Source organism: Heloderma suspectum, chromosome 1, assembly GCF_057233095.1.
Source record: "Heloderma suspectum isolate Gila_16-S chromosome 1, 16-S_ref, whole genome shotgun sequence".
In the NCBI taxonomy this organism is placed as follows: domain Eukaryota; kingdom Metazoa; phylum Chordata; class Lepidosauria; order Squamata; family Helodermatidae; genus Heloderma; species Heloderma suspectum.
This window is the reverse complement of record NC_139458.1, coordinates 43,831,349-43,859,008: the sequence shown is the minus strand read 5'-3', so window position 1 is coordinate 43,859,008 and position 27,660 is coordinate 43,831,349. Positions and strand designations below refer to the sequence as shown.

At 43.0% G+C, this 27,660-nt stretch overlaps 1 protein-coding gene across 13 annotated transcripts in view; it reads right to left on the bottom strand.

Annotated features, from left to right (window-relative positions):
* CEP128 (centrosomal protein 128) overlaps positions 1–19,696 on the bottom strand; it is a 270,101-nt gene extending 250,405 nt beyond the window's left edge. For 7 of the 13 annotated variants that reach the window (XM_084841327.1, XM_084841325.1, XM_084841326.1 and 4 more), the window contains exons 1-7: positions 19,521–19,684; positions 14,418–14,561; positions 13,856–13,942; positions 11,464–11,587; positions 9,488–9,603; positions 6,875–6,966; positions 110–182 (exon numbers count right to left, since the gene is read on the bottom strand). In XM_084841327.1, coding sequence (XP_084697453.1) covers positions 110–182; positions 6,875–6,966; positions 9,488–9,603; positions 11,464–11,587; positions 13,856–13,942; positions 14,418–14,555 — 630 coding nt within the window. In that variant the 5' untranslated portion in view covers positions 14,556–14,561; positions 19,521–19,684. Of the gene's footprint in view, positions 1–109; positions 183–6,874; positions 6,967–9,487; positions 9,604–11,463; positions 11,588–13,855; positions 13,943–14,417; positions 14,562–18,459; positions 18,756–19,520 lie in introns of those variants that run through there. The other 6 variants (XM_084841328.1, XM_084841322.1, XM_084841323.1 and 3 more) reach the window with 5 other exon arrangements.
* Positions 19,697–27,660: the final 7,964 nt, after the last annotated feature.

The following is a 27,660-nucleotide window of genomic DNA, read 5'->3' as shown; positions in this document are numbered from 1 at the left end:
AAAATGGTTTATCAAATGCATGTTGGGGTTTGTGAAGCAGCCATGCAAGAAGCCAGTTCCCTCCCCACCTCCATGCCATTAAGAAATGGGGATTTTTCAAGGAACTCACTGTTTCCTGTCTTTGGGATTCATCAAGTCTGTCGGATAAGTCTTCCAACCTCCTTTTTGTTTCTGCATCAGTTCTTAGAGTAAAAAGAAGCAGAAAATAAAACAAAAAACATTTCAAAATATACTCTGTGCTTCATTAAGCAAATTATTCTTTAGCATTATTATGAAATTATAACAACTACTTATTAACATGATTTGAGAATACAGCTTTTATTACTTTTCTGGCTAGAAGGAACTCCCAAATGACATATTTCCATTGCAACAACATATCTAACTGGGGGGGGGGGGCGGGGGGAGAAGGGGGGGAGGCACAACTTTGCTTAATGTTGCTAGCCATGAGGTATTATTCCTTCACACAAAAATCAGGTTTTTTTAAACAGTCAACAAATTAAAGCAAGTTCTACATTGTTAAGAGGTGCTATGCGGACATTAGCCTTTATGGCAGGGGTGGCCAACTTCTGGGGTTCTCCGGGGCCAATTCCACCCCCACCCCCACCCCACAGGGGCTGAACTTTTCCATCCACTGCTGTGGCAGCAAAAAGAAATTGGCCATTTGCTACCACATTTCAACAGCAAAGCAGCAGGCTAAAAGGGTCAATTTCTCTTTAAAACAAGTTAAACTGCCTTGCTTTAAAGCTAAATTGGCCCCACATGTCACTACTTTTCAGTGGCAAATCACCAATTTTTTTGCTGCTGCCATGTTGCCCAATTTCAACAGTGTAGCAGCAGCAGCCACAGAGAAGGCCATGAGGGGCTGCATCAGCCCATGGGCTGCATGTTGCCCACCCCTGCTTTATGGGGAGAATCTATGCAGTGGGGCTGGGACGAGAGTCATCCAACATGCCTGACACTCCTACACTGGACATCCTGTTTTAATAGGGGCCTATGCATAGAGGGCCCAGCATGTATAGTTCTGATCTGCACAATTTGTACCCTCCAGTTGGGTGGTGTACAATTCACCTGGATTGGGCCCTATTGGAATGTGACTTCCAACATGAGAATGTTAAGCATGCCAGCTGATACAACTCCGCCACTGTACGTAGGATCTGCATATACAGAGAGGACTATGAAGCATCCCTAAACAAACTGCGGTTGGCTCTATTTTATTGTATTTTTTTTAATTACCACTTTTTGCATGAAGAGAAAAATAAGAACGTCATGACTTGGAGCAAACATAGAGCAAAGTAGTAAAACAAAGATTATCTCTCTGAACTAGATAGTAAGGCCCAATGGACACATACCTTTGGAATTCCCTCCTAGACAAGTACGTACAGCCCCTTGATTATCAAACAGGCCTTGCAGGCTTATCTATTCCAAACTTATTTTAACTGATATTTATATTTGGTGTTTAATTGCTGCTTTGTAATGCATTATGATTTTATGGTTCATAATTAGAGATTAAAATTTCCAGAGATATTTAACCCATGGGAAAAAATGTGTGTGGGGGGGTGTTTCAAGAGCGGAGGGGGGGATATTTGGGGGCAAATGTAAAAAATATACAATACTTTTTTTTAGTGCTCTTTACAGCTCTAAAGTCACTTGGTTAGTAACATAAAAAGTATTTTGTATAACTTGATTTGCTCATAAAATTATCATTAAAATTAAAAATATTTCAAAATATACTCAATAAATTTGTAACTATTGCCTGAATCAATTGCATATTATTAGATTTAATATATGAACATGCTTATTTTATGTGTAAACCAAACTATATATAATACATTTTAGGTTCCTATTTTATGTCTAACCAGAGGGAACTTTTGCAAGTAGTCCCAGAAACATCTGAATCATTCTAGAAGCCAGAAGAAGGAAGAGCTGGAAGAAGAGAAGACTGGTATACAGCACCTGTTCCTGTTTGTGAGGAATTGGTTGGGGTGGAGTTTAGGGAAATCTGGTCTACTGAGAGCTTATTTAGCTGGGGAAGGCCCTCTTACCTGTTAGGAATGGCAACCAAGCATATTTAATTTAAGAACCTGTAAACAATGTCATCCTTTTACTTTATCCCCTTTTGTAAACAATTCCCATTAACAAACACCTTAATTCTTGTTCATTTTGAAAGGTTGTCCCTAGCGGTGATGTCAGTCACATGCCTACGCCATACAAACAAGGCTACTGAGTTTCTTTTGGGACCTAAAATGTATAGAGGACTTATTCTGGTGGCTGCAGTTAAAGGTTTTAAAGCTGACACAGCATTCCCGAATGGTGAGGTCTAATTGGGAATTTTATTAAAATCTGTGGCAGTGAGTTCTATAGACTCAAGCCTCAATGTTTTAGAAAAAGAAAAAAATATATACATGAGATAACCCACAAATTCTTTATTTATTCGATTTATACCCCAATTTTCTACCAATAAACGGCACTCAATGGCACTCGCATGTGGTGGTAGCCGTGGGATAATCTACAGTATTTCTCTCACATGTGGGTTTTAAGAACTACATTCACTGACCACTAGACCATCTAACTAGAACAAGACTAGAAACAAAAGAACAAAACCCAAACTATCAAGAATGCATATTTTCTTCATATATTATATGATGACTCTAGTAACATGTTGGGAAACTGAGCATGACTTGGAGCATCCCTAAATTTATTTCAGTAGAAGATGCATTAGACCAATAATTTTAATAAGGAATTAAAAAATAACTATGCTGGGAATCTTACGAAGAGGATTTAAAAAATCTTTTTCTCCATCACTTTAAAACATTTCTAGTCTTCCTGTAAAAGTGTTCCTATTACGTAGAGTAAAAACTACTTATCAGTACATGAATATCTCCTTAAACATTTTATTATTATAAAAGAAAATATTTCATAATCCAAAATTGTTCAGTTTTTAAAAAAACAAAAAGAAAGTCCTTGGGGAAAAAAATATTTTCCCCATTTTTTTCTGGGCCTTCACATCTCTATTTGTAATAGATTATGAATAATTGTGTTGTTGTTGTTGTTGTTCAGTCATTCAGTCGTGTCCGACTCTTCATGACCCCATAGACCATAGCACGCCAGGCCTTCCTGTCCTGTGCTCTCTCCCGGAGCGTGCTCAAGTTCATATTCATTGCATCCGTAATGCTATCTAGCCATCTCATCCTCTGCCGTCCCCTTCTCCTTTTACCTTCAGTCTTTCCCAGCATCAGGGTCTTTTCCAGGGAGTTTTCTCTTCGCATTAGGTGGCCAAAATATTGGAGCTTCAGCTTCAGCATCTGTCCTTCCAATGAGCACTCAGGGTTGATTTCCTTTAGGATGGACTGATTTGACCTCCTTGCAGTCCAGGGGACTCCTAAGAGTCTTCTCCAGCACCACAGTTCGAAAGCATCAATTCTTCGGCGCTCAGCCTTCCTTATAGTCCAGCTCTCACAGCCATACATTACTACTGGGAAAACCAGAGCTTTGATTAGACGGACCTTTGTCGGTAAGGTGATGTCTCTGCTTCTTACTATGCTGTCTAGGTGTGCCATAGCTTTCCTCCCAAGGAGCAAGCGTCTTTTAATTTCATGGCTACAGTCACCATCTGCGGTGATCTTGGAGCCCAAGAAAGTAAAATCTGTCACTGCTTCCATTTCTTCCCCTTCTATATGCCAGGAAGTGATAGGGCCAGATGCCATGATCTTCGTTTTTTTAATGTTGAGTTTCAAACCAGCTTTTGCACTCTCCTCTTTCACCCTCAACAAGAGGCTCTTGAGATCCTCTTCGCTTTCTGCCATTAGGGTGGTATCGTCTGCATATCGGAGGTTGTTGAGAATTCTCCCGGCAATCTTAATTCCGACCTCTGATTCATCCAATCCGGCATTTCTCATGATGTACTCAGCATATAAGTTAAATAAGCAGGGTGACAATATGCAGCCTTGTCGTACTCCTTTCCCAATTTTGAACCAATCGGTTGTTCCATGTCTGGTTCTTACTGTTGCTTCTTGACCCTCGTACAGGTTTCTCAGGAGACAGGTAAGGTGGTCTGGTACTCCCATCACTTTCAGAATTTGCCACAGAATTTGCCACACAATCAAAGGCTTTAGCGTAGTCAATGAAGCAGAAATAGACGCTTTTCTGGAATTCTCTTGCTTTCTCCATGATCCAGCGAATGTTGGCGATTTGATCTCTAGTTCCTCTGCCTCTTCGAAACCCAGCTTGTACTTCCGGTAGTTCTCGGTTCGCATACTGCTGAAGCCTAGCTTGTAGGATTTTGAGCATCACCTTGCTGGCATGTGAAATGAGCGCAATTGTGCGGTAGTTTGAACACTCTTTGGCGTTGCCCTTCTTTGGAATTGGAATGTAAACTGACCTTTTCCAGTCTTGTGGCCACTGTTGAGTGTTCCAGATTTGTTGGCATATTGAATGCAGCACTTTAACAGCATCATCTTTTAGGATTTTAAATAGCTCGGCTGGAATACTGTCATCTCCGCTAGCTTTGTTGTTACTAATGCTTCCTAAGGCCCACTTGACTTCACTCTCTAGGATGTCCGGCTCAAGTTCAGTGACCGCACTATCATGGCTATCAGGGACATTCAGATCTTTCCTGTATAGTTCTTCTGTGTATTCTTGCCACCTCTTCTTAATCTCATCTGCTTCTGTTAGGTCCCTGCCGCCTTTGTCCTTTATCATGCCCGTCTTTGCACAAAACGTTCCCTTGAGATCTCCAATTTTCTTGAAGAGATCTCTAGTCTTTCCCATTCTGTTGTTTTCCTCGATTTCTTTGCATTGTTCATTTAAGAAGGCCTTCTTGTCTCTCCTTGCTATTCTCTGGAACTCTGCATTCAGTTGGGTATATCTTCCCCTTTCTCCCTTGCTTTTCGCTGCCCTTCTTTCGTGAGCTACTTGTAAAGCCTCATCAGACAGCCACTTGGCTTTCTTGCATTTCTTTTTCTTTGGGACGGATTTCGTTGCTGCCTCCTGAACAATGTTACGGACCTCCGTCCATAGTTCCTCAGGCACTCTGTCTATCAGGTCTAATCCCTGAAATCTATTCCTCACCTCCACTGTATATTCATCAGGGATATGATTTAGGTCATACCTGAACGGTTTAGTGGTTTTCCCAACGTTCTTCAATTTCAGCCGAAATTTTGCAAGAAGCAGCTCATGATCTGAGCCACAGTCAGCTCCAGGTCTTGTTTTTACTGACTGTATGGAGCTTCTCCATCTTTGGCTGCAAAGGACATAATCAATCTGATTTCGATATTGACCATCTGGTGACGTCCATGTGTAGAGTCGCCTCTTGTGCTGTTGGAAAAGAGTGTTTGCTATGATCAGCATGTTCTCTTGGCAAAACTCTATTAGCTTTTGTCCTGCTTCATTTTGTACACCAAGGCCATGCCTGCCTGTTATCCCGGTGATTTCTTGACTTCCTACTTTAGCATTCCAATCCCCTATGATGAAGAGGACATCTTTTTTTGGTGTTAGTTCTAGAAGGTGTTGTAGGTCTTCATAGAACCGATCAACCTCAGCTTCTTCGGCATCAGTGGTTGGGGCATAGACTTGAATTACTGTGATGTTGAATGGTTTGCCTTGGATTCGTACTGAGATCATTCTATCATTTTTAAGATTGTACCCCAGTACTGCTTTTCCCACCCTTTTGTTGACTATGAGTGCTACTCCATTTCTTCTAAGGGATTCTTGCCCACAATAGTAGATATGATGGTCACCTGAATTAAATTCGCCCATGCCTGTCCATTTTAGTTCGCTGATGCCCAAGATGTCGATGTTCAATCTTGCCATCTCATGTTTGACCACCTCCAGCTTACCTTGATTCATTGATCTGACATTCCAGGTTCCTAAACAATATTGTTCTTTACAGCATCGGATTTTCTTTTCACTACCAGACACATCCACAGCTGAGTGTCCTTTCGGCTTTGGCCCAGCCGCTTCACTCTTTCTGGCGCTACTTGGAAATATCCTCTGCTCTTCCCCAGTAGCATATTGGACACCTTCCAACCTGAGGGGCTCATCTTCCGGCGTCATATCTTTTAGCCTTGTGATACGTTCCATGGGGTTTTCTTGGCAAGAATACTGGAGTGGGTTGCCATTTCCTTCTCCAGTGGACCACATTTTGTCAGAACTCTCTGCCATGACCTGTCCGTCTTGGGTGGCCCTGCACGGCATAGCTTATGGCTTCACTGAGTTACGCAAGCCCCTTCGCCACAACAAGGCAGTGATCCATGAAGGGGTTATGAATAATAATATCTATTTATATGTAAACTGCCCATAGAGCTTCGGCTACTGGGCAGTATAGAAATGTAACAAATAAATAGACAGATAATCTATTATGGTTCATAACTGATTACTATAGTTTCAATAGATTATTATAGTTTTCATAGGCTGTGAGCCGCCCTGACGGGATAATCCTGAAGGGCACGCTACAAATCCAGAAATCAATAAGATAAATATATGTCAGGCAAGGCAAGCCAGGCCACTATATATAGGATTCCCCATAAATGACAACATCTACTTATCTGCATAGGGCATATGCAGATGTCATACATGACATTCTTCGCATGCAGGAGTTGTCAATCCATTCAGGGCAAAAATAAAGTTCTTAAACTGCAGTTCCTATATGACAGTGTAGACACCTTTTCCTACATAAGTTATGCATGAAGCAACTTTAAAACTGGATTCTCAGATCAGCTAATTATTGACGAACAAGCATCACCTACTGCATTCACTACGTGGTGAGAATCAACTAAAAATATACTGTCCAAAGGATGCCAATGAAGAGGGGAATGGCTATTTTTAACATTATTGTTCAATTAACCCCATCAAACGAAGCCACACTTTCTGTTCATACCGATTTCTTCTTGAAAGCTCCCTGCTGAGGTCATCTTCTAAACGAACTTGTTCACTGCTGAGATCTCTAAGTGACTGGTGTAAAGAGTGCAGCTGCAATACAAGCATGTACACATTAAAACTATGTATTTTAAATGTACATGCTTCAGTGTCATTGTACACACATATACTCAAGATATTTATGCTATGTATTATAATAATATCTTACAGCTAGCAGAACAGATCAGAATTTCCAGATGCCAGTGGACTATGGTCTTCAAAATATTTTATAATTAGCAATGTATCTGGACACTGATTTTCTTGTGTCTTCACACATAAGTCCAGATCCATTTAGAATCAGAACCTGACCCCTAGAGAATCTTAGCCTATCTTAAATGGATCCCTTTCAGCCTAGATTTCAAAATACCTTTAAACATATTCATTTTAGCACTTACCTTTTTCTCAGCTTTACTTTCTTTTTATTCCCCTGTACATTCATAAGGTGTTTTTCTTTCTAAAACACGTCATACACTTTTGTGACTCTTATCTTTTTTTTCCCTATTACTGCTCCCAACTCTGGAACACTTTGCCAATTGAGATCTGGGCTACTTAGTCTCTCCCCATTATTATAAACATCTTAAGTCTCACTTATTTATGTTAGCATGTACTTAAGAAAATAGAAGAGCCATGCTGGATCAGACCAAGGGTTCATCTAGTTCAGAATTCTGCTCACACAGTAGCCAACTAGCTATGGACAGGAGATGCACAAGCAGGACATGAGTGCAACAGCACCCTCCCGCTCATGTTCCAGTAACTGGTGTACATAGGCTTACTGCTTCTGATTTCTTACGTAATTATGTTGTTACATTTGCAGTCTACTCCTCCAACTTTCTCTCCTCCACCTACCCCATCTTCGCACATTATTATTATTATTATTGATTGTAAGCCTGCAAACAGGGCCTTGTCGGTGTTATTCTTGGACAGCTATTAACTACTTTAGGTGCTTTAAAAGTATTAGTACTTCTAAATCCCATTTTGGAGAAGTAATCGGCCAATGTCTAGCTTTACTCTCTAATAAAAAGAGTATTAAAAAAAATACTAACACTACTAAGGTTTGCTTTACTTAGGCCACAATTCTACTCACAATTCTAAGCCAAGAGTAAGCCTAACTGAACATGATGGGATTTATGTTCGAGTAAATTTGAATAAGATTACACTGTTAAAATGCAACAACTGGTTTAAAGGTTTTAAGGGCTTCCACTTTAGAATTTGCTCTGTACCATTGCCAGTATGCTGAATAACCAAATTATAAGTAGTAGTTTTACTAAAATCTAAAGCAAATGCCTAACATTAAAAATGCCTAGAATATCTGGATGTTTGTTGGCTGTGTTTAGTGTTACACAAAATATAAGGATAGTTTTTACTAGTCCATGTTTGAGAGCAATTTATGCACTCTCCTCAAAAGAAGGTGCCGTGATTTTTCAGGATCAAGATAATAATAGCAGCTTAATCCAAATTATCTCACCAGTTTCAGGCAAGATTTAAAATACTAATAATGGTGTGCTGTTTACTTCTGAATGCAAGCAAAAGCAGAGTCTACTGCAAAAATTTGAGTTTTGGCCACTCAAAGTAAGGAAAAAAATGTGGTTCCTCAATGCAATTCAATCTTGCAACATTTTCTTCACATACCATACATTTATTTATTTATTTACAGTATTTATATACCACTCCACATCAGAAGATTTCGGAGCAGTGAACAACACAGTAAAAAAACAAAACAGCAGGTTAAAAGAGTTAAAACATTTTTTAAAAAGACAAACCCCAGTAAAGTGGAATTTAACAAATCACGGCTGGTCATGCAAGGAAGGCCTCTTGAAATAACGTTTTCAGGAGGCGCCAGACGGAACACAATGTTGGCACCTGCCTGACCTCTAAAGACGGGGAATTCCATAGGAAGGGGGCCACCACACTGAAGGCTCTTTTCCTGGTGGACTCCAACCGGGCCATGGGTCCATATGGAACCACCAGAAATACGCCCTCTGATGACCTCAGTAACCGGGCAGGTTGGTAAGGGACAAGATGCACTCTCAGGTATCCCAAGTTGTTTAGGGCTTTGTACACTAGTACTAATACCTTAAACCCGGCCCAGTAGCGAATAGGCAGCCAGTGCAGTTCCCTCAGCAGAGGAGTTACAAGCTGAAAAGGGGCAGCTCCCAACAACAGCCGAGCTGCTACGTTCTGCACTAGCTCCAGCTTCCAGACCAGCCTTAAGGGCAGCCCCACATAGAGTGCATTGCAGTAACCCAGTCTTGAGGTTACCAATGTCTGTACCACCGTGGTCAAGCTATCCCTGTCCAGGAGAGGCCATAGCTGGTGAACCAACTGAAGCTGGTAAAAGGCACTCTGAGCCACTGCAACCACTTGGGCCTCCAGCGACAATGATGGATCTCAGAGTGCCCCCAGGCATCATGAGCAGTCTGAAGCAGTTGTCCTGAAGAGATATGTAACAGCTCTCAAACACACATGAACAACTCAACAGCTGAACTATAGATTCATCAAGTGGGAAAGTAACTATATTGCTAGGTAGAGTGGGAAGAAATCAGGAGCCTACATCCTGTTAAGAATTACTACCTACCTGACCCAGATTATCTCCCTTATCAACAAATCGGACAGCAGATCTAGACCTCCGACGTCTAGTACCCAGGGTCTCGCCATAATCCTTGAGAGGAGAGGTAGGTTGGAAATGATGACCTTCACAAGATAAAAGAGAGAAAGGCAAAGTTAGCACGATGTTCTTGACAAAAGTCATATAAACACAAGTCATATTTAGAAGAGTCACCTGCACCTGTTTGAACCTGCACATAGGCCCATCAGTAAGGTCCATCAGATTGCTGGGAACAAAAGACAGGACCTTTTCTGTGGTGGCCCCATCATTATGGAACTACCTCCCACAAATAGCACATGGCTCCCTCGTTGATTGCTTTTAAACGGGCTCTACAGATGAAGTTGCATACAACTGATTTCAATTAATTTGAGGCTGTCATATGTTTTTAAATTGTAATTTTAAAATGGTAAAATTTAAAATTCTAATTTTAAAATGGTACAATTTAAAATTCTAATTTTAAATTGTTCCTGTGATATTAACTGCTGGCTTTTTCACTGAATTGTCCAATGTCTGTTTTTATTATAAATTTGTGTTCTTGTATTATAAAATTGTATTCTTTGAATATTCTTGTATTCAAAGTTATATCGCCCCCATTGAGGGGACTATATAACCTTGAAAGTTGGTATATAAATACATATTTAATATAGTATAATACAATAGCACACACACTACTGCAGACTACATTATTTATTTACTTACTACATTTATATAATGCCTTTATGTCAAAGCACTCAGGTCATTTTACAGTAACTTACAATCTAAGAGACATGATAAGAAAGGAAGAGGAACGAGGAGGAAGGGTGAAAAAATAACTGAATTCTGGTACCAACAACATTTCATCAGAGGTGAATAAAAACAATGATAAACACTGCACAAGCAGAATGCTCAAATGATTTCTGCCTCTAAAAAAACTTGTTTTAGTTTGCATGAGTACAGTTTTAAACTTTGAGGAACTATGAAACCTTGCCAAAAAAACAAAATATCTCCTGAAGTTGTCTAATATAGATATAGTTATTTGGGAAAATATTTCAAAGTCAGCTACCCTTTCATCCATTACACACACACCTGAGCTATAGGTATACACTTAAGTATCTTGTTACGTGTCTTTGATCCAGTAACCTGCCATATGCCAACTATTCCAACTCTGAACATCCAAAAATTATGCATTACATATCTGAGAAGAACTCCACCGAATAAGATACTTCATATAAGAGCACATAGAATTCTTGCTGTTACATTAAAAAAACAAAACAGCGCAGATCCACAAAAAGTGTAAAAATTGTATATGGGAGCAAATTCAGATGTACATTCCATTCAAAGCAAAGAAATGTAGGTAGACAAATGTCCGCAAATGCAGATGCTGTCTATTTCACACTTCATCACATAACTCAAAGTAGTATTTATTGATTTGATACATTTAATAACTTTCCATTGACATACTCAAGGCAACCCTCAAAACAAAGTTGCTCAAAGAAATTACAACACAAAAATAATTCTAACATAGTTTTACATAAGAAACTTGTAATAACACATAGAACAATCCAACATAAAAACTGATTGTTTGGCTTCTCCTTGTGCCAATGACAGTTGATACTCTCCTACGGACAGCAGCAATGGTCATATGCAACAACTCCTGGTGGCATATGGGGGTAGAGAGGGCTCACTTTCAAAATGTCAAAAACCTTGCCTTGTCAAGAACAGAGGGAGAAAGCAAGTTTTCAATTTAACATTACACGTTACAGCGATTTTGTTTGAGTTCACTCAAACACGATACCTCATGTGTACGCAGTACCATTCAGCTTACTAGTTTAATCAGTTGCTACTGAGCAAAAAAACCTATCAAGTATTTTAATATACTAACAGAGCAATCCTATACATGTCTACTCAAAGTTTATTGAGACTTACTCCCAGGTAAGCAATTGCACCTAAAGCTCATTCAAACATACCTGGGGCTCCAGCCTCTAGGTCGCTTGCATATAAACTAGAAAGAGATGCACTTCTTACTCCAGAACTTCTCAATAATCGTTGGCTCCTTAATTGGCCTATGGATTGTTCCAATGTTTCTTTAAGCTGCATTAAAATGACAACTTATTAGGTTAGTTCCTTATCAGGAAGGGATGATTTTTAAAATATTAAAAATATATTTTAAAATCTGAGACACTGTGCAACCACATTGTTTTCTAAATGCTTAAATCAAGAGCACATAGCTCGCGCGTGCGCGCGCACACACACACACACAGATGCAGAAAAAACACATGGCATAGTAACTTCAAAGCTTTACATCTTCATATAGAGGAGGAATTCCATTATGGCGGCGGGGGGGGGGAGGTTCCAGATCTTTATTTTTTTTTTTTTTCATAAAATGTCTATACCGCTTTCCATTTTTAAAAAAAATCCCAAAGCAGTTCACAAAATAAAATCATGATAAACTACAATAAAACCAATCATTAAAACAATAAAACCTCATCACAATAACCTGAGATACCTGACAATGCTAGTGGTCAGGGAAATGCCTGGGCAAATGAGTGCAACTTCAGTTGCAGGCGGAAGCACTCCACACTACGAGCCTGCCTGATCTCAATGGAAGATCATTCCACATGGTGAGCACCACCACCGAGAAAGCCCTCCCCTGACCACGGCCAAATGAACATCAGTAGGCTCTGGTATGGTCAACAAGCCCTCCCCCTCAGAATGCAGAGACCAGGGTGGCTTATACAGGAGACGGCAGTGTCTCAGATGAACCCCCTCATGTTAAAGGTATATGTGAGAGGGCCGCATTGGGGGGCCCAGCCCCACCAATGTGCACGCTAGCCTTACGCCCTGCCATCCACACATTCAGGAGCCATATGAAGCAGCCCTGCGCATGTACAGAGGAACTACTGTGGCCCCCCAACTATGGAATGAGTTCCCCACTGAGGCCTGCCTGGCGCCAGCCCTGTCATCTTTTCGGCACCAGGTTAAGACAGTCCTCTACTCTCAGGCATTTAATGGCATATGATGGAGCATTTATGCCAGTCATCTAAACAGGTCTAGTATTGTACTGAAACTGTTTTTAGCTGTCTAAATTGTTTTAAAATTTTTATATTTAAACTTTTATGTTGTATTTTATGCTGTACTTTTATGCTGTATTTTATTGTCTTATGAATTGTTGTAAACCACCCAGAGAGCTTTGGCTATCGGACAGTATAGAAATGAAATAAATATTACATAGTAATAATAATAAGCATAGGGCCCCTCCTTACGAGCGGAGATACTGGCCCAAATCGGGATCCCTCCCTTACATGGAGGAGCCCTATGCCCATACATCTGTATGGGCATAGGGCCACTTCGTATGGCCAAATGCACTCCCAGACGGGGAAGCATACACGTTGGGGGAGCCAGTCAGTGTAACCATGTGGGCTCTTCACATCTACTTTTAACAAAAGGAGGTTCATGCAAAGCTCCCTACAGTTCCCACACTTCAGAGGGTTTTGGACTTGAAGGAGTATTTGAATATATAATTGCCACCTCTTTCCCCATAGTTGGAAGCACTACTATCCTGGGAGATTTGCACCATGTGGGTTGTTTTTCCCCTGAACATTTGAATTGGCTCTAAGATGCTAAGTGAAACTTATAATTCATGCAATTCTCATAAGCTCTTCTAAGCTTCCATTAGTAGCAGCAGCATTCATTTCAGTAGTACTATTAGTATATGCAACATTTTCTTAAAAAAAAAAAAAAAAAAGAATACAGGATGTTCAGTTGGTGTGTTTCTTAGAGCTAGCCGGAGAGAGGGTTCTAGAAAACAATACCTGGTAGATACATGATTTGTTAGACAATGGTCATTATTAGAGTAAATGAACTCCTTTGCATGTGAAAAATAAAAGAAAGACACAAGCAAAGAAGACAAAAAGACTAATAAAGAAATCTTTTTAGAGTGTGAAGGAAGGCTACTGCACAGCTTCGTGGAACACTGCCTTCTTCCCATCTTGTGCTCAGCCTGGAGCAGTGTGCTAATTCTAGCATAGCAGAACTATGCTATGTTAGCATAACTTCTCTCCAGGAGAGAAGAGCCATGACCCTACTATGCGAAACACAGTAAAGCATAGTTTTCCTCATGCCCTACCCAAACTCAGCTTGGAATGGAAATCAGCAAGGAGGGAACCATGCTGCTGTGCAGCCCAGCAGACCACAGCCTTTTCCCACCTCCCACCCCACCTTCCAAGTCTGAGACAGAAGGAAGTTGACTACACTGCCAGCTCTCCTTCAAAACATGTTGGAGAGAGGGAGGGAAAACATATCTATCACATTTTTACAGGCACCAACTAAGTGTTTTAAGTTCTACCAATAGGTGCTTACATTTGCAATTGCTTCAGCCTGTTCATTGTTGTACTCCCGATACTGGCCCAGCATCTGGTCCACGTGTTTCAGATTCCGATTGGTATCCTTATGAAGGATATCAAGAGAAAACATAATTAAACCAAAATCCCAACTGCAAATGCTGCAACCTTGTAATCTCTGCCACTTCTACAGCTTTGCTTAATGCCAAACAAGGGAGCTCAAAGTTTGAAGTTGTTTGAACACAGACAAGTTTGGGAAGATTTAATATCCAAGGACCCCCTTGACACACACAGCAATCAGGGTGAGGACAGCTCCTGTGAGGATGAATGGGGATAATTCAGCCATGTGGGCCTTTTCCATTCAGTGAATGCCTATCTGGGGGGAAAGCCCACACAAACCGCTTCACCCATGTGGTTGCAATTTTTATGTGCATGTGTGTACGCGCGTGCGCACAAATGTGTGTCCACACACACAGTATCTCTCACAAGTACAACCCTGCAAGATGGGTGAATCACTTCACTGAACAAAACTAACACCTAACAAATAAAGATGTTTTGCAAAATGGACTGGTCTTAGCAACCTGTAAAGTGCTTGCTAAAGTATGGATCTTCTCTGTAACATCTTCAGCACCGTGATTTGGGATTCTGGTTGCTCTTACAGGACCCCGCCTTCCAACTCTACGACGGATGTGATCAGAGTCACTAGATGAATCTGCCATTAGTATCTTAAGAGGAAAAAAAGAACAATCATGGAACGTGAAATGTCACTTATCTGTTTCCAGGATTCTATTGTTCCCTAGCATCACACCCAAACTAAAAAAAAAAGGAGAGTGGACTAAATTCAACACATCATTAGGAGAAGAAATTGGTGCGCTAGTGGAGCCCCGCTGCCTTTTCCCATTGCACAAGTGGTTGTCCAAGCGCTGAGTTCCACAGGTTTTTCCTGTTGTGCAAGCACTAGTAGACCACTCTGTAAACCTAAGATCAGCAAGCAGTTGCACAAGTGAAACATTAGCTGGATTCTCCCCTTGCACATAATTCGTCATTTGCACTATGAAATTACATCATTGCACATAACCCCATGGGGGGTGGGGGTAGCTCTCAATGGCTCCCAGTGAATTCGATGGAACACAGAAACAGGCTGCAACCTGAGACACTGTTGAGAAGGAGCAAAAGCTGACACTCAGCCAGACCCAATATGCGTGCTCTAAAGACCGTAACAACATTTTTATTTTATGTGGTGCTGGAGAAGACTCTTACAAGTCCCCTGGACTGCAAGGAGGTCAAATCAGTCCATCCTAAAGGAAATCAATCCTGACTGCTCATTGGAAGGACAGATACTGAAGCTGAAACTCAAATATTTTGGCCATCTAATGCGAAGAGAAAACTCTCTGGAAAAGACCCTGATGCTGGGAAAGATTGAAGACAAAAGGAGAAGGGGACAGCAGAGGATGAGATGGCTAGATAGCATCACCCATGCAATGAATATGAACTTGGGCACACTCCGGGAGAGAGCGGAGGACAGGAAGGCCTGGCATTCTATTGTCCATGAGGTCACGAAGAGTCGGACATGACTTAACAACTGAACAACAACATGCCACTTTTCTACTTTCCCAGACTTCAAAGCAGCTCACCACATAAGACAATAAAATTTGCCAGACAATAAAGCATTTCTAAAAAGTCAATAAAAACAACATTACTAAAACAGCAAAACAAAGGTAAATAAAACCAAACAGTAAAGCAGTAGCCAGCCTCAACACCTTAAGTTAATCATTAAAAACCTGCTGAATAAAAGTATCTTAGCCTAGCATTTCTAACCTGAGATGCCAATGCTGGTGTCTCCCCAACGTGTTTAGGAAGAAGAAGCCATGACTGAGAAGGCGCTCTTCCCGATCGCCACCCTCCTCAGTCCCCAATGGTGAGGGTAGCTGGAGAAGGGCCTCCTTCTCCAATCTTAAAGATCAGGCCAGTTCTTAGGAGATCACAGGACATACAGATGCCTTCTCCACACATAACCCATCCATCACCCATTTCACCCATGTGCAGCTCAACTGCAAGAGCAAAGAGAACCTCATGAGCAAAATCTGTTCCAAGTGGGAAATGGGCAGGTAAGGGTTATGTGGGGAAACAAGCGGTATATGAGGGTGAGCTAAATGGGAACCTACCCACAGACCCTGTAGAAGCTGTAGGCAAAGCTCTGCAGGGAGAGACAGTCTGGAGGCTTAGGAGTATGGAAAAAACGGTTTCTTCAAAATTACTGATACCAGCCGCTGGTGTAAAGTACTGGATAAACTAGACTGCATAAAAAGAAGTGGGGCGGGGGGGAGATCCACCACAAAAGGACCTCACCACGACCACTGGGCAAAGACCTAAGGGACAACCTGAGCATCCTCAACTGTTATGCTGCTTGCTTTCTTGTTAAAATAAAGAAAATTCAACAGCTGCACTGGGTGTCTGAACCTTTTTTGAGGATGGAAAGATAGCCTTTAATAGCCTTCCCTAACCTGGTGTCCCCCAGATACCATCACCCCCAGCCTGCAGTGGTAGACCCTGAGGTGCCAGCTGAAGACCAATATTCTAGGCCATGCATTCTGCTCACGCAAGGGTTCTCACTGCATCAGTTAGGCCTCACCCATTGATTCATGAGAACTGAGAGCAAAGCCTAGAATCCCGGCATCAGCATATTCAGGGAAAGTTCATTATAGCAGAGGAAAAGCTATGGCTTCGGGATATTTGTCTACCATTGCCTATCTTTTCAGTTGAGTGACCTCTGGTGAGCTCCCACAGAACTCCACGATTCGTCACAATACAGTTTATTGCCCTGACCAAACAATGTTGCGATGCACTTTGAAATCGAATATGGGAAAGACTTATACCAAAAATGCTACGCTCTTATCAGCCTGTTAGGAGTGGAACACTTATAGAATAGTTGAGCAAGTCGCAACTTCTCCAGCCTGCAACCAACAGGAAAAGGAAGTTGAGTCAAACTGAAATCTTGGTGAGACACTTGTATTTGCTTAAACTACTTTTAGTTAAGCCAATATCGTTACACCAAATACAACCATTGAAAAAGGAGGTTGAAAGGGGAAAGAGATTCTGATAAGGCTATGGTCACCCAGCTGTAGTCCAGATCACACTATGCTGTGTTTCAGTTGCAAACAGAACATGGGCAGGACTTGCACAACAAATGCTACATCGATTGCATCAGCCTGACTCACCCCACCCCCAGCATAGTACAACTATAGAAAGGTTACCATGCTGCCTGATCTCTGCTGAGCCTCTCTTTTGCCTTTTTTTGCCTAATCGCCATCTCATTATTGCTAGATGGTAAGCAATATATGAGTATTGAAGAAAACATTCATACCTAAAAGATCCCAAATCAACTCAAGGCTGAAAAAGTCATGGTTTTGCTTTAACCCTGTTGCAATTATCTTACCGCTCTAGCTTTAAAATATTAAGCTCAAATGTGGCCACCAGTGACTTTCCACTCAGTTGCAGTCAGAAAGGATGTGGTGAGACAACTTGAACACCACTGTTAGCCCTTCCCACAGCCAGAGAAAAAATCCAGTGCCAGACCTTTACAGAACCTAGTATTTCATTGGTCTAGCCTGGTTTCATCCTATTTTGTCCTGTGAAATAAGGAGCTTTCCCTTCTTATCATAGGTGTCAGGATTGCTCTGATTGAAGATCAAGCAATCCCTACACTTTACGTGGTATTTTGCATTTTCTTATAACAGCAGAGAACTGTTCCTCACTAACTTAACAAAAGTAGGATGTCTTGACACACAGGACATGGCTTTATAGCAGTTCAACCTTCCCCCAAAGAACCCTTGTTATTGTGGTTTGATGAGCTGAAAACTTTACTTTGCAGAGTCCTAGTAGCCCCACTCACAGAACTTCTGTCCCTAAGGTTCCCTGGAAAGAAGGAAAGGCTATTAAGTCTATGGAGCATAAGTATATACCCACATACAACTTTGTCACTCCACCTGGAAGTCTATTCCAAGATGCAGATGGATTGTAATTATTCCAGAAGTGAACAAACAGGCACACTTCCTCCCTCCCTTAGCAGAGCATTTAACAGCTCGATCCTATACATGTCTACTCAGAAGTAAGTCCACTGAGTTCAATGAAACTTACTCCCAAGTAAATGTGTGCAGGATTACAGACTTAAAATACCATATGAAGGGGAAGTGCTACTGAGAGGCAGCAGGGAAGCATAGCAAGTGACACAGATCACTGCTACATAAATAATCACATCAATCACATCTCAACATTTCATGCGATCTTGTTGATTTAAAAAAAAATATAAATGGGAATGCAGACTATACATTCCTACAATAAATAAAGTAAACAAATAAAACACAATATGCTTCCATCTCAAGTAGCTGAGATATCAGTATTACTTGCAAACAAACACTTCCTCCAGTACTTACAAACATTCATTTAAGTCCTTACACATGCACACACACTACTTTGCAAATGTATTTATCTCCTTGGGCTTGAAATCCCATTTCTCTATGCCTCCCTGAAACACAAGTCAAAGAAGAGTAATCGCAGGTGTCATCTCAAGAGGCTCAGATGCATCTTGAAAGATTAAGAGCAGCAAATCCTAAGCATACTTACTTTAGATGCACAACATCGGGTTGTAAGTCCCACTGTGTTCAATGGGCCTTCCTCTAACTAAGCACACATAGCATTGTAGCCTTCCCCAGAAATAAGTCACACTGAGGTTAATAGGGCTTACTGCCAAGTAGTAGTAAGCTGTTCACACTCCATCCGTGCTATGGACCAGAGTTGCAATACTTCAAGCGAGGAAGAAAATAACCTTCAACACCAAATAAACCCACACTGTGTTAAAAAGCAATTAAAAACAAAAGAAAACATCAGGCTTCCATACTCAGCCTGCCCTGTCTTCATACAGGGAGGAGGGGCCTTTCCTCACCCAGAATACAATCTTGTGACACCTTAAAAGCTAATATATGTATTTGTAACAGACTTAGAAAAAGAATAGCAGCTGTTCTTTTTCAAGCGATTTCTAAACACTTGAGAGCCATGCCAGATTGGGGGAGCTGGGGTAGGGAGAGTGAGCCTAGAGACTTCAGCATGCTTACATTTGATGCACAAGATCAGGCTGTGAAAGTCTTGTTAGGGTACAGCCCTATGCATGTTTAGACAGAAAAAAGCCCTACAACTCCCAGCATCCCCCAGCCTGCCATACTGTAGGGCTTTTTTCTGTCTAGACATGCATAGGGTTGCAGCCTTAGTCTTTTAAAGTGCCACAAATATTCTTCTCCGCGGTTGTTGTAACTTCTCTGGAGCTTTTCCTTCAACGTATTCCAGCCTCCCCAAAACGACACATCCCACCATACAGCCTTCCCTAGCCTGATGCCCTCCGCATGTGCTGGACTACAACCCCCCACAACCAGCACGGTCGTCGGCCGTCCTGGCTGGGGGCGATGGGATTTGTAGTCCAACACCTCCGGCGGGCGCCAGGTCGGGGAAGGCTGCACTAGCATAATGAGGGCGGTCGCGACCTAGGCACGGAACCGTCCCAGCCGTCCAGCAGATCCCCGCGCTCCACCCCGCAGAGCCCCATAAGTGCCAAGGTAGCGGGTGACTTTCAGAAAGGAAAGACACACGCTCCCCCACTTCTTCGATCCCGGGATCAGCCCGCGCCTCCTCACCTGAGGGAAGCTCTCAGAATCGAGGCATGACACCCGGACGCCTCCAGCTCCAACTGTCCGGCACTCAGCCAGCTCCCTCCCCGCCCCGCCGCCGCTATGGCAACTTGAACTAGCCGCCCTGCCACCGAGAGAGAGCGGCCTCACAAGGCGCCAGGGCGGCCCCGTCGTCTAGCATCGTGGGGATCGTAGTTCTCAGGCCCGGAGCCACCGTCGCCGTGGGGTGAGGGGAAGACTACAACTCCCGAGATGCCCCGCGCCAACAACTCTGGGAACAGCCTGAAGCTCCGCACGCGCTGCTCCGGCAGAACCAGCACAGGCGAGCGGTCACCGTGCAGGCCAGGCGGTGCCCCCTTCTTAAAGGGGCAGGCGCTTAATTCCAGAAGAACGAGAAGCAGCAGCGCTGTGATCTGAGTTTGGAAGCGGTGTCAGAGCGGGAGAGACGGGGAGCCGGAATGAGGTTCCTTTTTCCATCTATGGACAGCTCAGATTGGGGTGGCCACTTGTGAATCGCCAGAAAAGAGGGCACCGATTTGCATAATATTTACGTATCCTAATTTATAAGTATAGATGCAAATTTAGAAATAATATTTAAATAGATGTACTTTTCACCATTGTGCAGAAGACTGTGACCAGCGCTAAATCTACACTAGTGCTTTTTATCGGTATTGAAGGGCACTGATAACTGTGGGGGCACATTCCATATGCCGCTTTTCTGTCATTATTCCCTGCTTTTTATTCCATATTATCCAAAATATCGCAGCAGTTGTCATTCTGTGCACTACGAGGTATAAATGCACAAGAGGGATATAGCATCTCCATGATGGGATCGTATGGATATGACACAAGGTGTGGGTCTGGCCCAGGTAACCTGTGTGCCTGCTGCTCAGTGCTGTCCAGGTGCTGTGGATGAACAACTTCAAGGTCCCTGCTGGCTCTCCGTATAGTCCTTTATCTTTAAACTGGACATGGGCTAGATAGACCTTCAAATAGAGGACACCTTCAGAATAGAGGACAGTCCTCTGGCAGCCTTTCAAATAGAGGACCATCCCCTATAAAAGTGGACACATGGCCATGCTGAGAATACAAAAAAGAGCTCTGTTGCATCAGACCAAAAACCCATCTAGCCCAACATGCCATTCTCACATGATACAGACAACTGTCTTCAGGAAACCCACAAGCAGGACATCAAAGCAATAACTATCTACTATCATGTCTGTGATGTTGAGGTTCTGGATGTTGCGATTCCATTTAGCCATCGTAGTTAATACCCATTGATAGACCTAGCCTCCATGGATAGATCTAGCCTCCATGGTCTACTAATACCCTTTCGAAGCCCTCTAAGTTGGTGTCCAGCACCATAGGAACATAGGAAGCTCCTTTATACAAACCATTGGTCCATCTAGCCCAATATTGTCAACACTGACTGGCAGTGGCTTTCCAGCATTTCAGGTAGGAATCTTTCCTAGCCCTACTCCTTCCAGTAGTTAGAAGAGGGCTAGAAAGGGAAAGAAAAATACTCCGGGTGAATGACTGGCAACGAAGGTGGTGCCGACGCGACAGATTTGGATTCTGGGACCACGCACTATACTTCCTGGAAGATGGGCTGTTGGCAAGGGACGGGTTGCACCTCACAAAGGCTGGGAAGAATGTGTTTGGCCACAGCATGAAGAACTTCATCAGGAGGGCTTTAAACTGAATCCTATGGGGAAGGGAGATGTAAAGTTGTGGATAACAATGGACGAAGGCTCATGCACCACAACGGAGAGAACAGCTCTGATAGTGCCCAATAATAGTCTTCAGACACATGTAGGAAGAAAGCCAGACTATGAAGCACATGGTCTTCGATGTCTATATACTAATGCCCAGAGTATAGGAAACAAACAGAACGAACTTGAACTCTTAATACAGGAGGGAAATTATGACTTGATAGGTATAACTGAGATTTGGTGGGATGACTTCCATGACTGGAATACCGCAATTGAAGGATATAACTTGTTCAAAAAGAACAGGAGGAACAGAAAGGGAGGTGGGGTTGCACTGTATGTGAAAAATACATATCTCTGCACAGAATGAGCTTGGTAGCCCCATCGAGAGCATCTGGATCAAAATAAATGGAGCAAAGAATAAAAGGAACCTGGTGGTCGGAGTCTACTACCGGCCACCCAATCAAGGAGAGGACGAGGATGAAACAATTTGAAAAGCAAATAGCCAATGTTTCAAGGAAGCATGATGTAGTAGTAATCGGGGACTTCAATTTCCCCAATATTTGTTGGGAGACAAATTCTGCAAAACAGAATTTTGAAAAGCAAATAGCCAATGTTTCAAGGAAGCATGATGTAGTAGTAATCGGGGACTTCAATTTCCCCAATATTTGTTGGGAGACAAATTCTGCAAAACATGGCCCCTGCAGGAAATTCCTGACTTGTGTGGTGGATAACTTCCTCCTACAGAAGGTAGAGGAAGGAACTAGAGGATCGGCTATCCTTGACTTGATCCTAACCAACAGAGATGACTTAGTGGATAAAGTAGCAGTTACAGGAACCCTGGGGGAAAGTGACCATGTTGTACTTCAATTCTTGGTTCTAAGGGAAGCAAAAGCCAAGTGTAGTCAAACGTGCACCCTGGATTTTAGGAAAGCTGATTGTAATAAACTCAGAACAATGATCAGTAAGGTCCCATGGCAAGCGACTCTAACGAGAAAAGGAGTCCAAGATGGCTCGGAGCTTTTAAAAAAGGAAATTCTCAAGGCACAATCACAAACAATTCCAACAAGAAGAAAAGGTGGAAGACAACAGAAGAAGCCAATGTGGCTTCACAAAAAGCTTAGAGATGACCTGAAAACAAAAAAGGACACATAGGAAGTGGAAGGAAGACCAAGCAACAAAGGAAGAGTACAGGCAGGTAGCACAGAATTGCAGGGATGGCATCAGGAAGGCTAAAGCTGAGAACGAGCTGAGGTTAGAGAAGGATGCTAAAAGCAACAAAAAAGCTTTCCTTAGCTACGTGCATAGTAAAAGACAGAGGAAAGAAATGGTGGTTCAGCTATTAAATAAGGGTGGCAAAATGATAACAGATGACAAAGAAAAGGCAGAGGGGCTCAATTCCTACTTTGGCTCAGTCTTCTCCCAAAAGAGGGTCTATGACCCCCCTGGCAAAGGTGAAGTACAGGCTGATGGGGCAGGATTGCAGCTTGAGCTCGATAGGCATATGGTCAAGGAACACCTAATTACTTTGAATGAGTTCAAATCTCCAGGGCCAGATGAACTTCATCCTAGAGTAATAAAGGAACTGGCGGAAGAACTCTCAGAACCGCTGTCTATTCTCTTCGAGAAATCATGGAGGACGGGTGAAGTGCCAGATGACTGGAGGAGGGCTAATGTTGTCCCTATCTTCAAAAAGGGCAAAAAAGAGGAACCTGGGAACTACAGACCAGTCAGTCTGACATCAATCCCTGGGAAAATCCTGGAGCAGATTATAAAGCAATCAGTCTGTAAGCACCTGGAAAACAATGCAGTGATTACTCGAAGCCAACATGGATTTGTCAAGAACAAATCCTGCCAGACTAATCTGATCTCATTTTTTGATCAAGTAACCTCCCTTGTGGACTGTGGGAACGCTGTAGACATAATATACCTTGACTTCAGCAAAGCTTTCAACAAAGTGCCCCATGATATCCTGATGAGCAAACTAGCTCAAAGTGGGCTAAATGAAACAACGATCTGGTGGATCCACAGTAGGCTACAGAATTGGACTCAAAGAGTGCTTATCAATGGGACGTTCTCAAACTGGGGAGAGGTAATGAGTGGGGTACCGCAGGGCTCAGTCCTGGGCCCAGTGCTCTTCAACATGGTTATGAATGACTTAGAAGAGGAGGTGCAGGGAATGATGATCAAATTTGCAGATGACACAAAATTGGGCGGGATAGCTAATACCCTGGAAGGCAGAAACAAAATTCAAAGTGATCTTGATAGACTGGAGCGCTGGGCAGAAAACAACAGAATGACATTTAATAGGGATAAATGCCAAGTTCTGCACCTAGGAAAAAGAAACCAAATGCACAGTTACAAGATGGGGGATACGTGGCTCAACAACACTACAAGCGAGAAGGATCTTGGAACTGTGGTCGATCACAAGCTGAATATGAGCCAACAATGTGATGTGGGTGCAAAAAAGGCAAATGCTATTTTGGGCTGCATTAATAGAAGCATAGCTTCCAAATCCCTGGAAGTACTAGTTCCCCTCTACTCTGCACTGGTTAGGCCTCATCTGGAGTACTATGTCCAGTTCTGGGCACCACACTTTAAGAAGGATGCAGACAAACTGGAGAGGGTTCAGAGGAGGGCAGCAAAGATGATCAGGGGACTGGAAACACAGCCCTCTGAAGAGAGACTGAAGGAACTGGGCATGTTTAGCCTTGAGAAGAGAGGACTGAGGGGAGATATGATAGCGCTCTTCAAGTACTTGAAAGGCTGTCGCAGAAAGGAAGGCCAAGATCTCTTCTCGATCATCCCAGAGTGCAGGACATGGAATAATGGGCTCAAGTTACAGGGAGCCAGATTCCGACTGAACATCAGGACAAACTTCCTGACTGTTAGAGCAATATGACAATGGAACCAATTACCTAGGGAGGTGGTGGGCTCTCCCACATCTGTCAGGGATGCTCTGACTTGGATTCCTGCATTGAGCAGGGGGTTGGACTCGATGGCCTTGTAGGCTCCTTCCAACCCTACTATTCTATGATTCTATGATGGTGATTGAATCTGGGACCATTATTATTATTATTATTATTATTATTATTATTATTATATCACCCTACCTTCTTCTACAAGCTGGGTTTCGAAGAGGCAGAGGAACTAGAGATCAAATCGCCAACATTCGCTGCATCATGGAGAAAGCAAGAGAATTCCAGAAAAATGTCTATTTCTGCTTCATTGACTACGCTAAAGCCTTTGATTGTGTGGATCACAACAAACTGTGGCAAATTCTTAAAGTGATGGGAGTACCAGACCACCTTACCTGTCTCCTGAGAAACCTGTACGAGGGTCAAGAAGCAACAGTAAGAACCAGAGATGGAACAACCGATTGGTTCAAAATTGGGAAAGGAGTACGACAAGGCTGCATATTGTCACCCTGCTTATTTAACTTATATGCAGAGTACATCATGAGAAATGCCGGGTTGGATGAATCAGAGGTCGGAATTAAGATTGCCGGGAGAATTATCAACAACCTCCGATATGCAGACGATACCACCCTAATGGCAGAAAGCGAAGAGGATCTCAAGAGCCTCTTGTTGAGGGTGAAAGAGGAGAGTGCAAAAGCTGGTTTGAAACTCAACATTAAAAAAACGAAGATCATGGCATCTGGCCCCATCACTTCCTGGCATATAGAAGGGGAAGAAATGGAAGCAGTGACAGATTTTACTTTCTTGGGCTCCAAGATCACCGCAGATGGTGACTGTAGCCCTGAAATTAAAAGACGCTTGCTCCTTGGGAGGAAAGCTATGGCAAACCTAGACAGCATAGTAAGAAGCAGAGACATCACCTTGCCGACAAAGGTCCGTCTAATCAAAGCTATGGTTTTCCCAGTAGTAATGTATGGCTGTGAGAGCTGGACTATAAGGAAGGCTGAGCGCCGAATAATTGATGCTTTCGAACTGTGGTGCTGGAGAAGACTCTTACGAGTCCCCTGGACTGCAAGGAGGTCAAATCAGTCCATCCTAAAGGAAATCAACCCTGAGTGCTCCTTGGAAGGACAGATACTGAAGCTGAAGCTCCAATATTTTGGCCACCTAATGCGAAGAGAAAACTCTCTGGAAAAGACCCTGATGCTGGGAAAGACTGAAGGCAAAAGGAGAAGGGGACGGCAGAGGATGAGATGGCTAGATAGCATCACGGATGCAATGAATATGAACTTGAGCACGCTCCGGGAGAGAGCGCAGGACAGGAAGGCCTGGCGTGCTATGGTCCATGGGGTCACGAAGAGTCGGACACGACTGAACGACTGAACAACAACAACAACAACCTTCTTCCCAATACTGGGACTCAAGGCGGCTTTACAACATTAAAAACTTGTACAGTTAAAACATGCTGCATGCAAAACAGGTGCTCTGCCACTGGGACTGAATCCCATAAATTAATTGCATTGTGTGTTTTAGAGAACAACAAAAGTGAGAACTGGAGAGTATTCACCCAGTAACAAATCATATCGACCTACAACTCCTGTGCTTTTCCCAAGCTGGAATGAACCCTCCCTTCCCGGGCGCAGACCACTGTGTCAAAAACGGCAGAATAACGGGATGTTTGGTAACAGTTCCTAGTTTACTTCCTTCATTTTCAATGAATCTTCATGAGAGATCAGCAAACTTGTCACTGCGACTGTCAAGGGAGTCGCTGGCTAAGGGTTAAACTCCTACTGTCAAGGGAGTCACTGGTGTCTTCTGGTTATGTGCAAACTGGGCTAGACTGAGACCAGAGTCACACAGAGGACTGAGTTGGAGCTCTAGAAAAAGCATCTTGCAGATGCTGGCTGTTCCCCTAAGAATCTGGTTTGGAAACAGAAGACTTTGCGTGTCTGTTGGAGTGTTAAGCTGTGCCCCTCCATCTGTGCTCAACCTGTATATTTGCAAATAAATACAAAGATTACGGAACACCAGTAAGCCTGCAGTGACTTCATTCTGAAGGAAATCAAATTCAGGAAAGGCCTGCAGCCCTGAAATGTCTCACCACTCAGAGAACCACTGTGCACACAGCACTATTCCAACTAGCAGCACCTCTCAAGAAGAAGCTTTCCCAGTCCTGCTCCTTGAGATCCTTTAACAGAGGCCAGGGATCCATTGCGACCTGGGACCTTATAGATGCACAACATGTGCTGTCCTGTGTAGTTGCTGCCTCTTTCTCCCATTAAATGATGATGCAGCACAAGCATGATGCCATATTATGAAGGTTATAATGCAGCAGCACTTCAGGACAAGACAGCTACATCGCTGTCTGGAATGTACTTCTCATAAGAGACCTGGAGCACCAAAAGGACGTAGCTCTTTGGAGACATCAGTCACTTGAACAGGCCTGCCAAAGAACTATTTCTGCTATACTTCTGAAAACAACACATGCACAAAGGTGAGCAGGAAAGGAAGATTCATTCTGTTGTTATGGCTGAAAGACACTTAGGAAAGGCTTAACCAGCTGCTCCCTTGACAGTCACAGTGCATGTTTGCTGATCTCGCATGTAGATTCATTGGAAATGAAGGAAGTGAACTAGGAACTGTTACCAAACATCCCGTTATTCAGCTGCTTTTGACACAATGGTCTTTGCCCAGGAAAGGCGGCTTCATTCCAGCTTGGGAAAAGCACAGGAGAAGTCTTTTGCCATCTTAAAAGCCAGGCCTGGCACTCAAAACAGAACTGTGCATGTGACACAAGGACATCTCCCCTTTCTGGCTGCCCATTGTTCTCCAGACTTAATCCCTTGACCTCTTTCCCTCCCTAACCTCCAAGTTAGATTACTGCAATGTGCTCTACATGGGGCTGCCTTTGAAGACGGTTCAGAAGCTGCAGCTCATGCAAAATTCCGAGCCCAATTCAAGGTGCTGGTTTTATAAAGCCTTACATGGCTCAGGACTGCAATACTTGATGGAGTGCCTCTCCAGGCTCAGACATACCTGTACACTACACTCAACATCTAAGGTCCTCCTACTCCAAGGGAGGCTCAGAAGACAGCAACAAGGGGGAGGGCGTTCTCGGTGGTGGCCCCCCAATTGTGGAATGATCTCCCCGATTAGGCCTACCTGGCACTAACACTGTTATCTTTTCAGCACCAGGTCAAGAATTGTCTCCTTTCCCTGGCATTTGGCAGCATGTGATGAGTTTTAATTGATCTTGGATTCATTTTATGGTTTGGCTGATTGCTCAGAGTTGTTTTTAGGTATATGAGCTTCAGCTATGGGGTGGTATAGAAATGTAGTAAATAATAATAATTAACCCCTAAGGTGCCAAGCTTTGGGGTATTCAATGCTCAACGTTTAAAAGATCCCTCCGCGTGTCAGGGTTGCATGTCTGAAGGTGCACACTCAAGCATACATCTGTGTTCCAAAGGACATTTGGCAACAGGAGAGCAGGACCAATGGCCAAGTTTTGAAGGATGT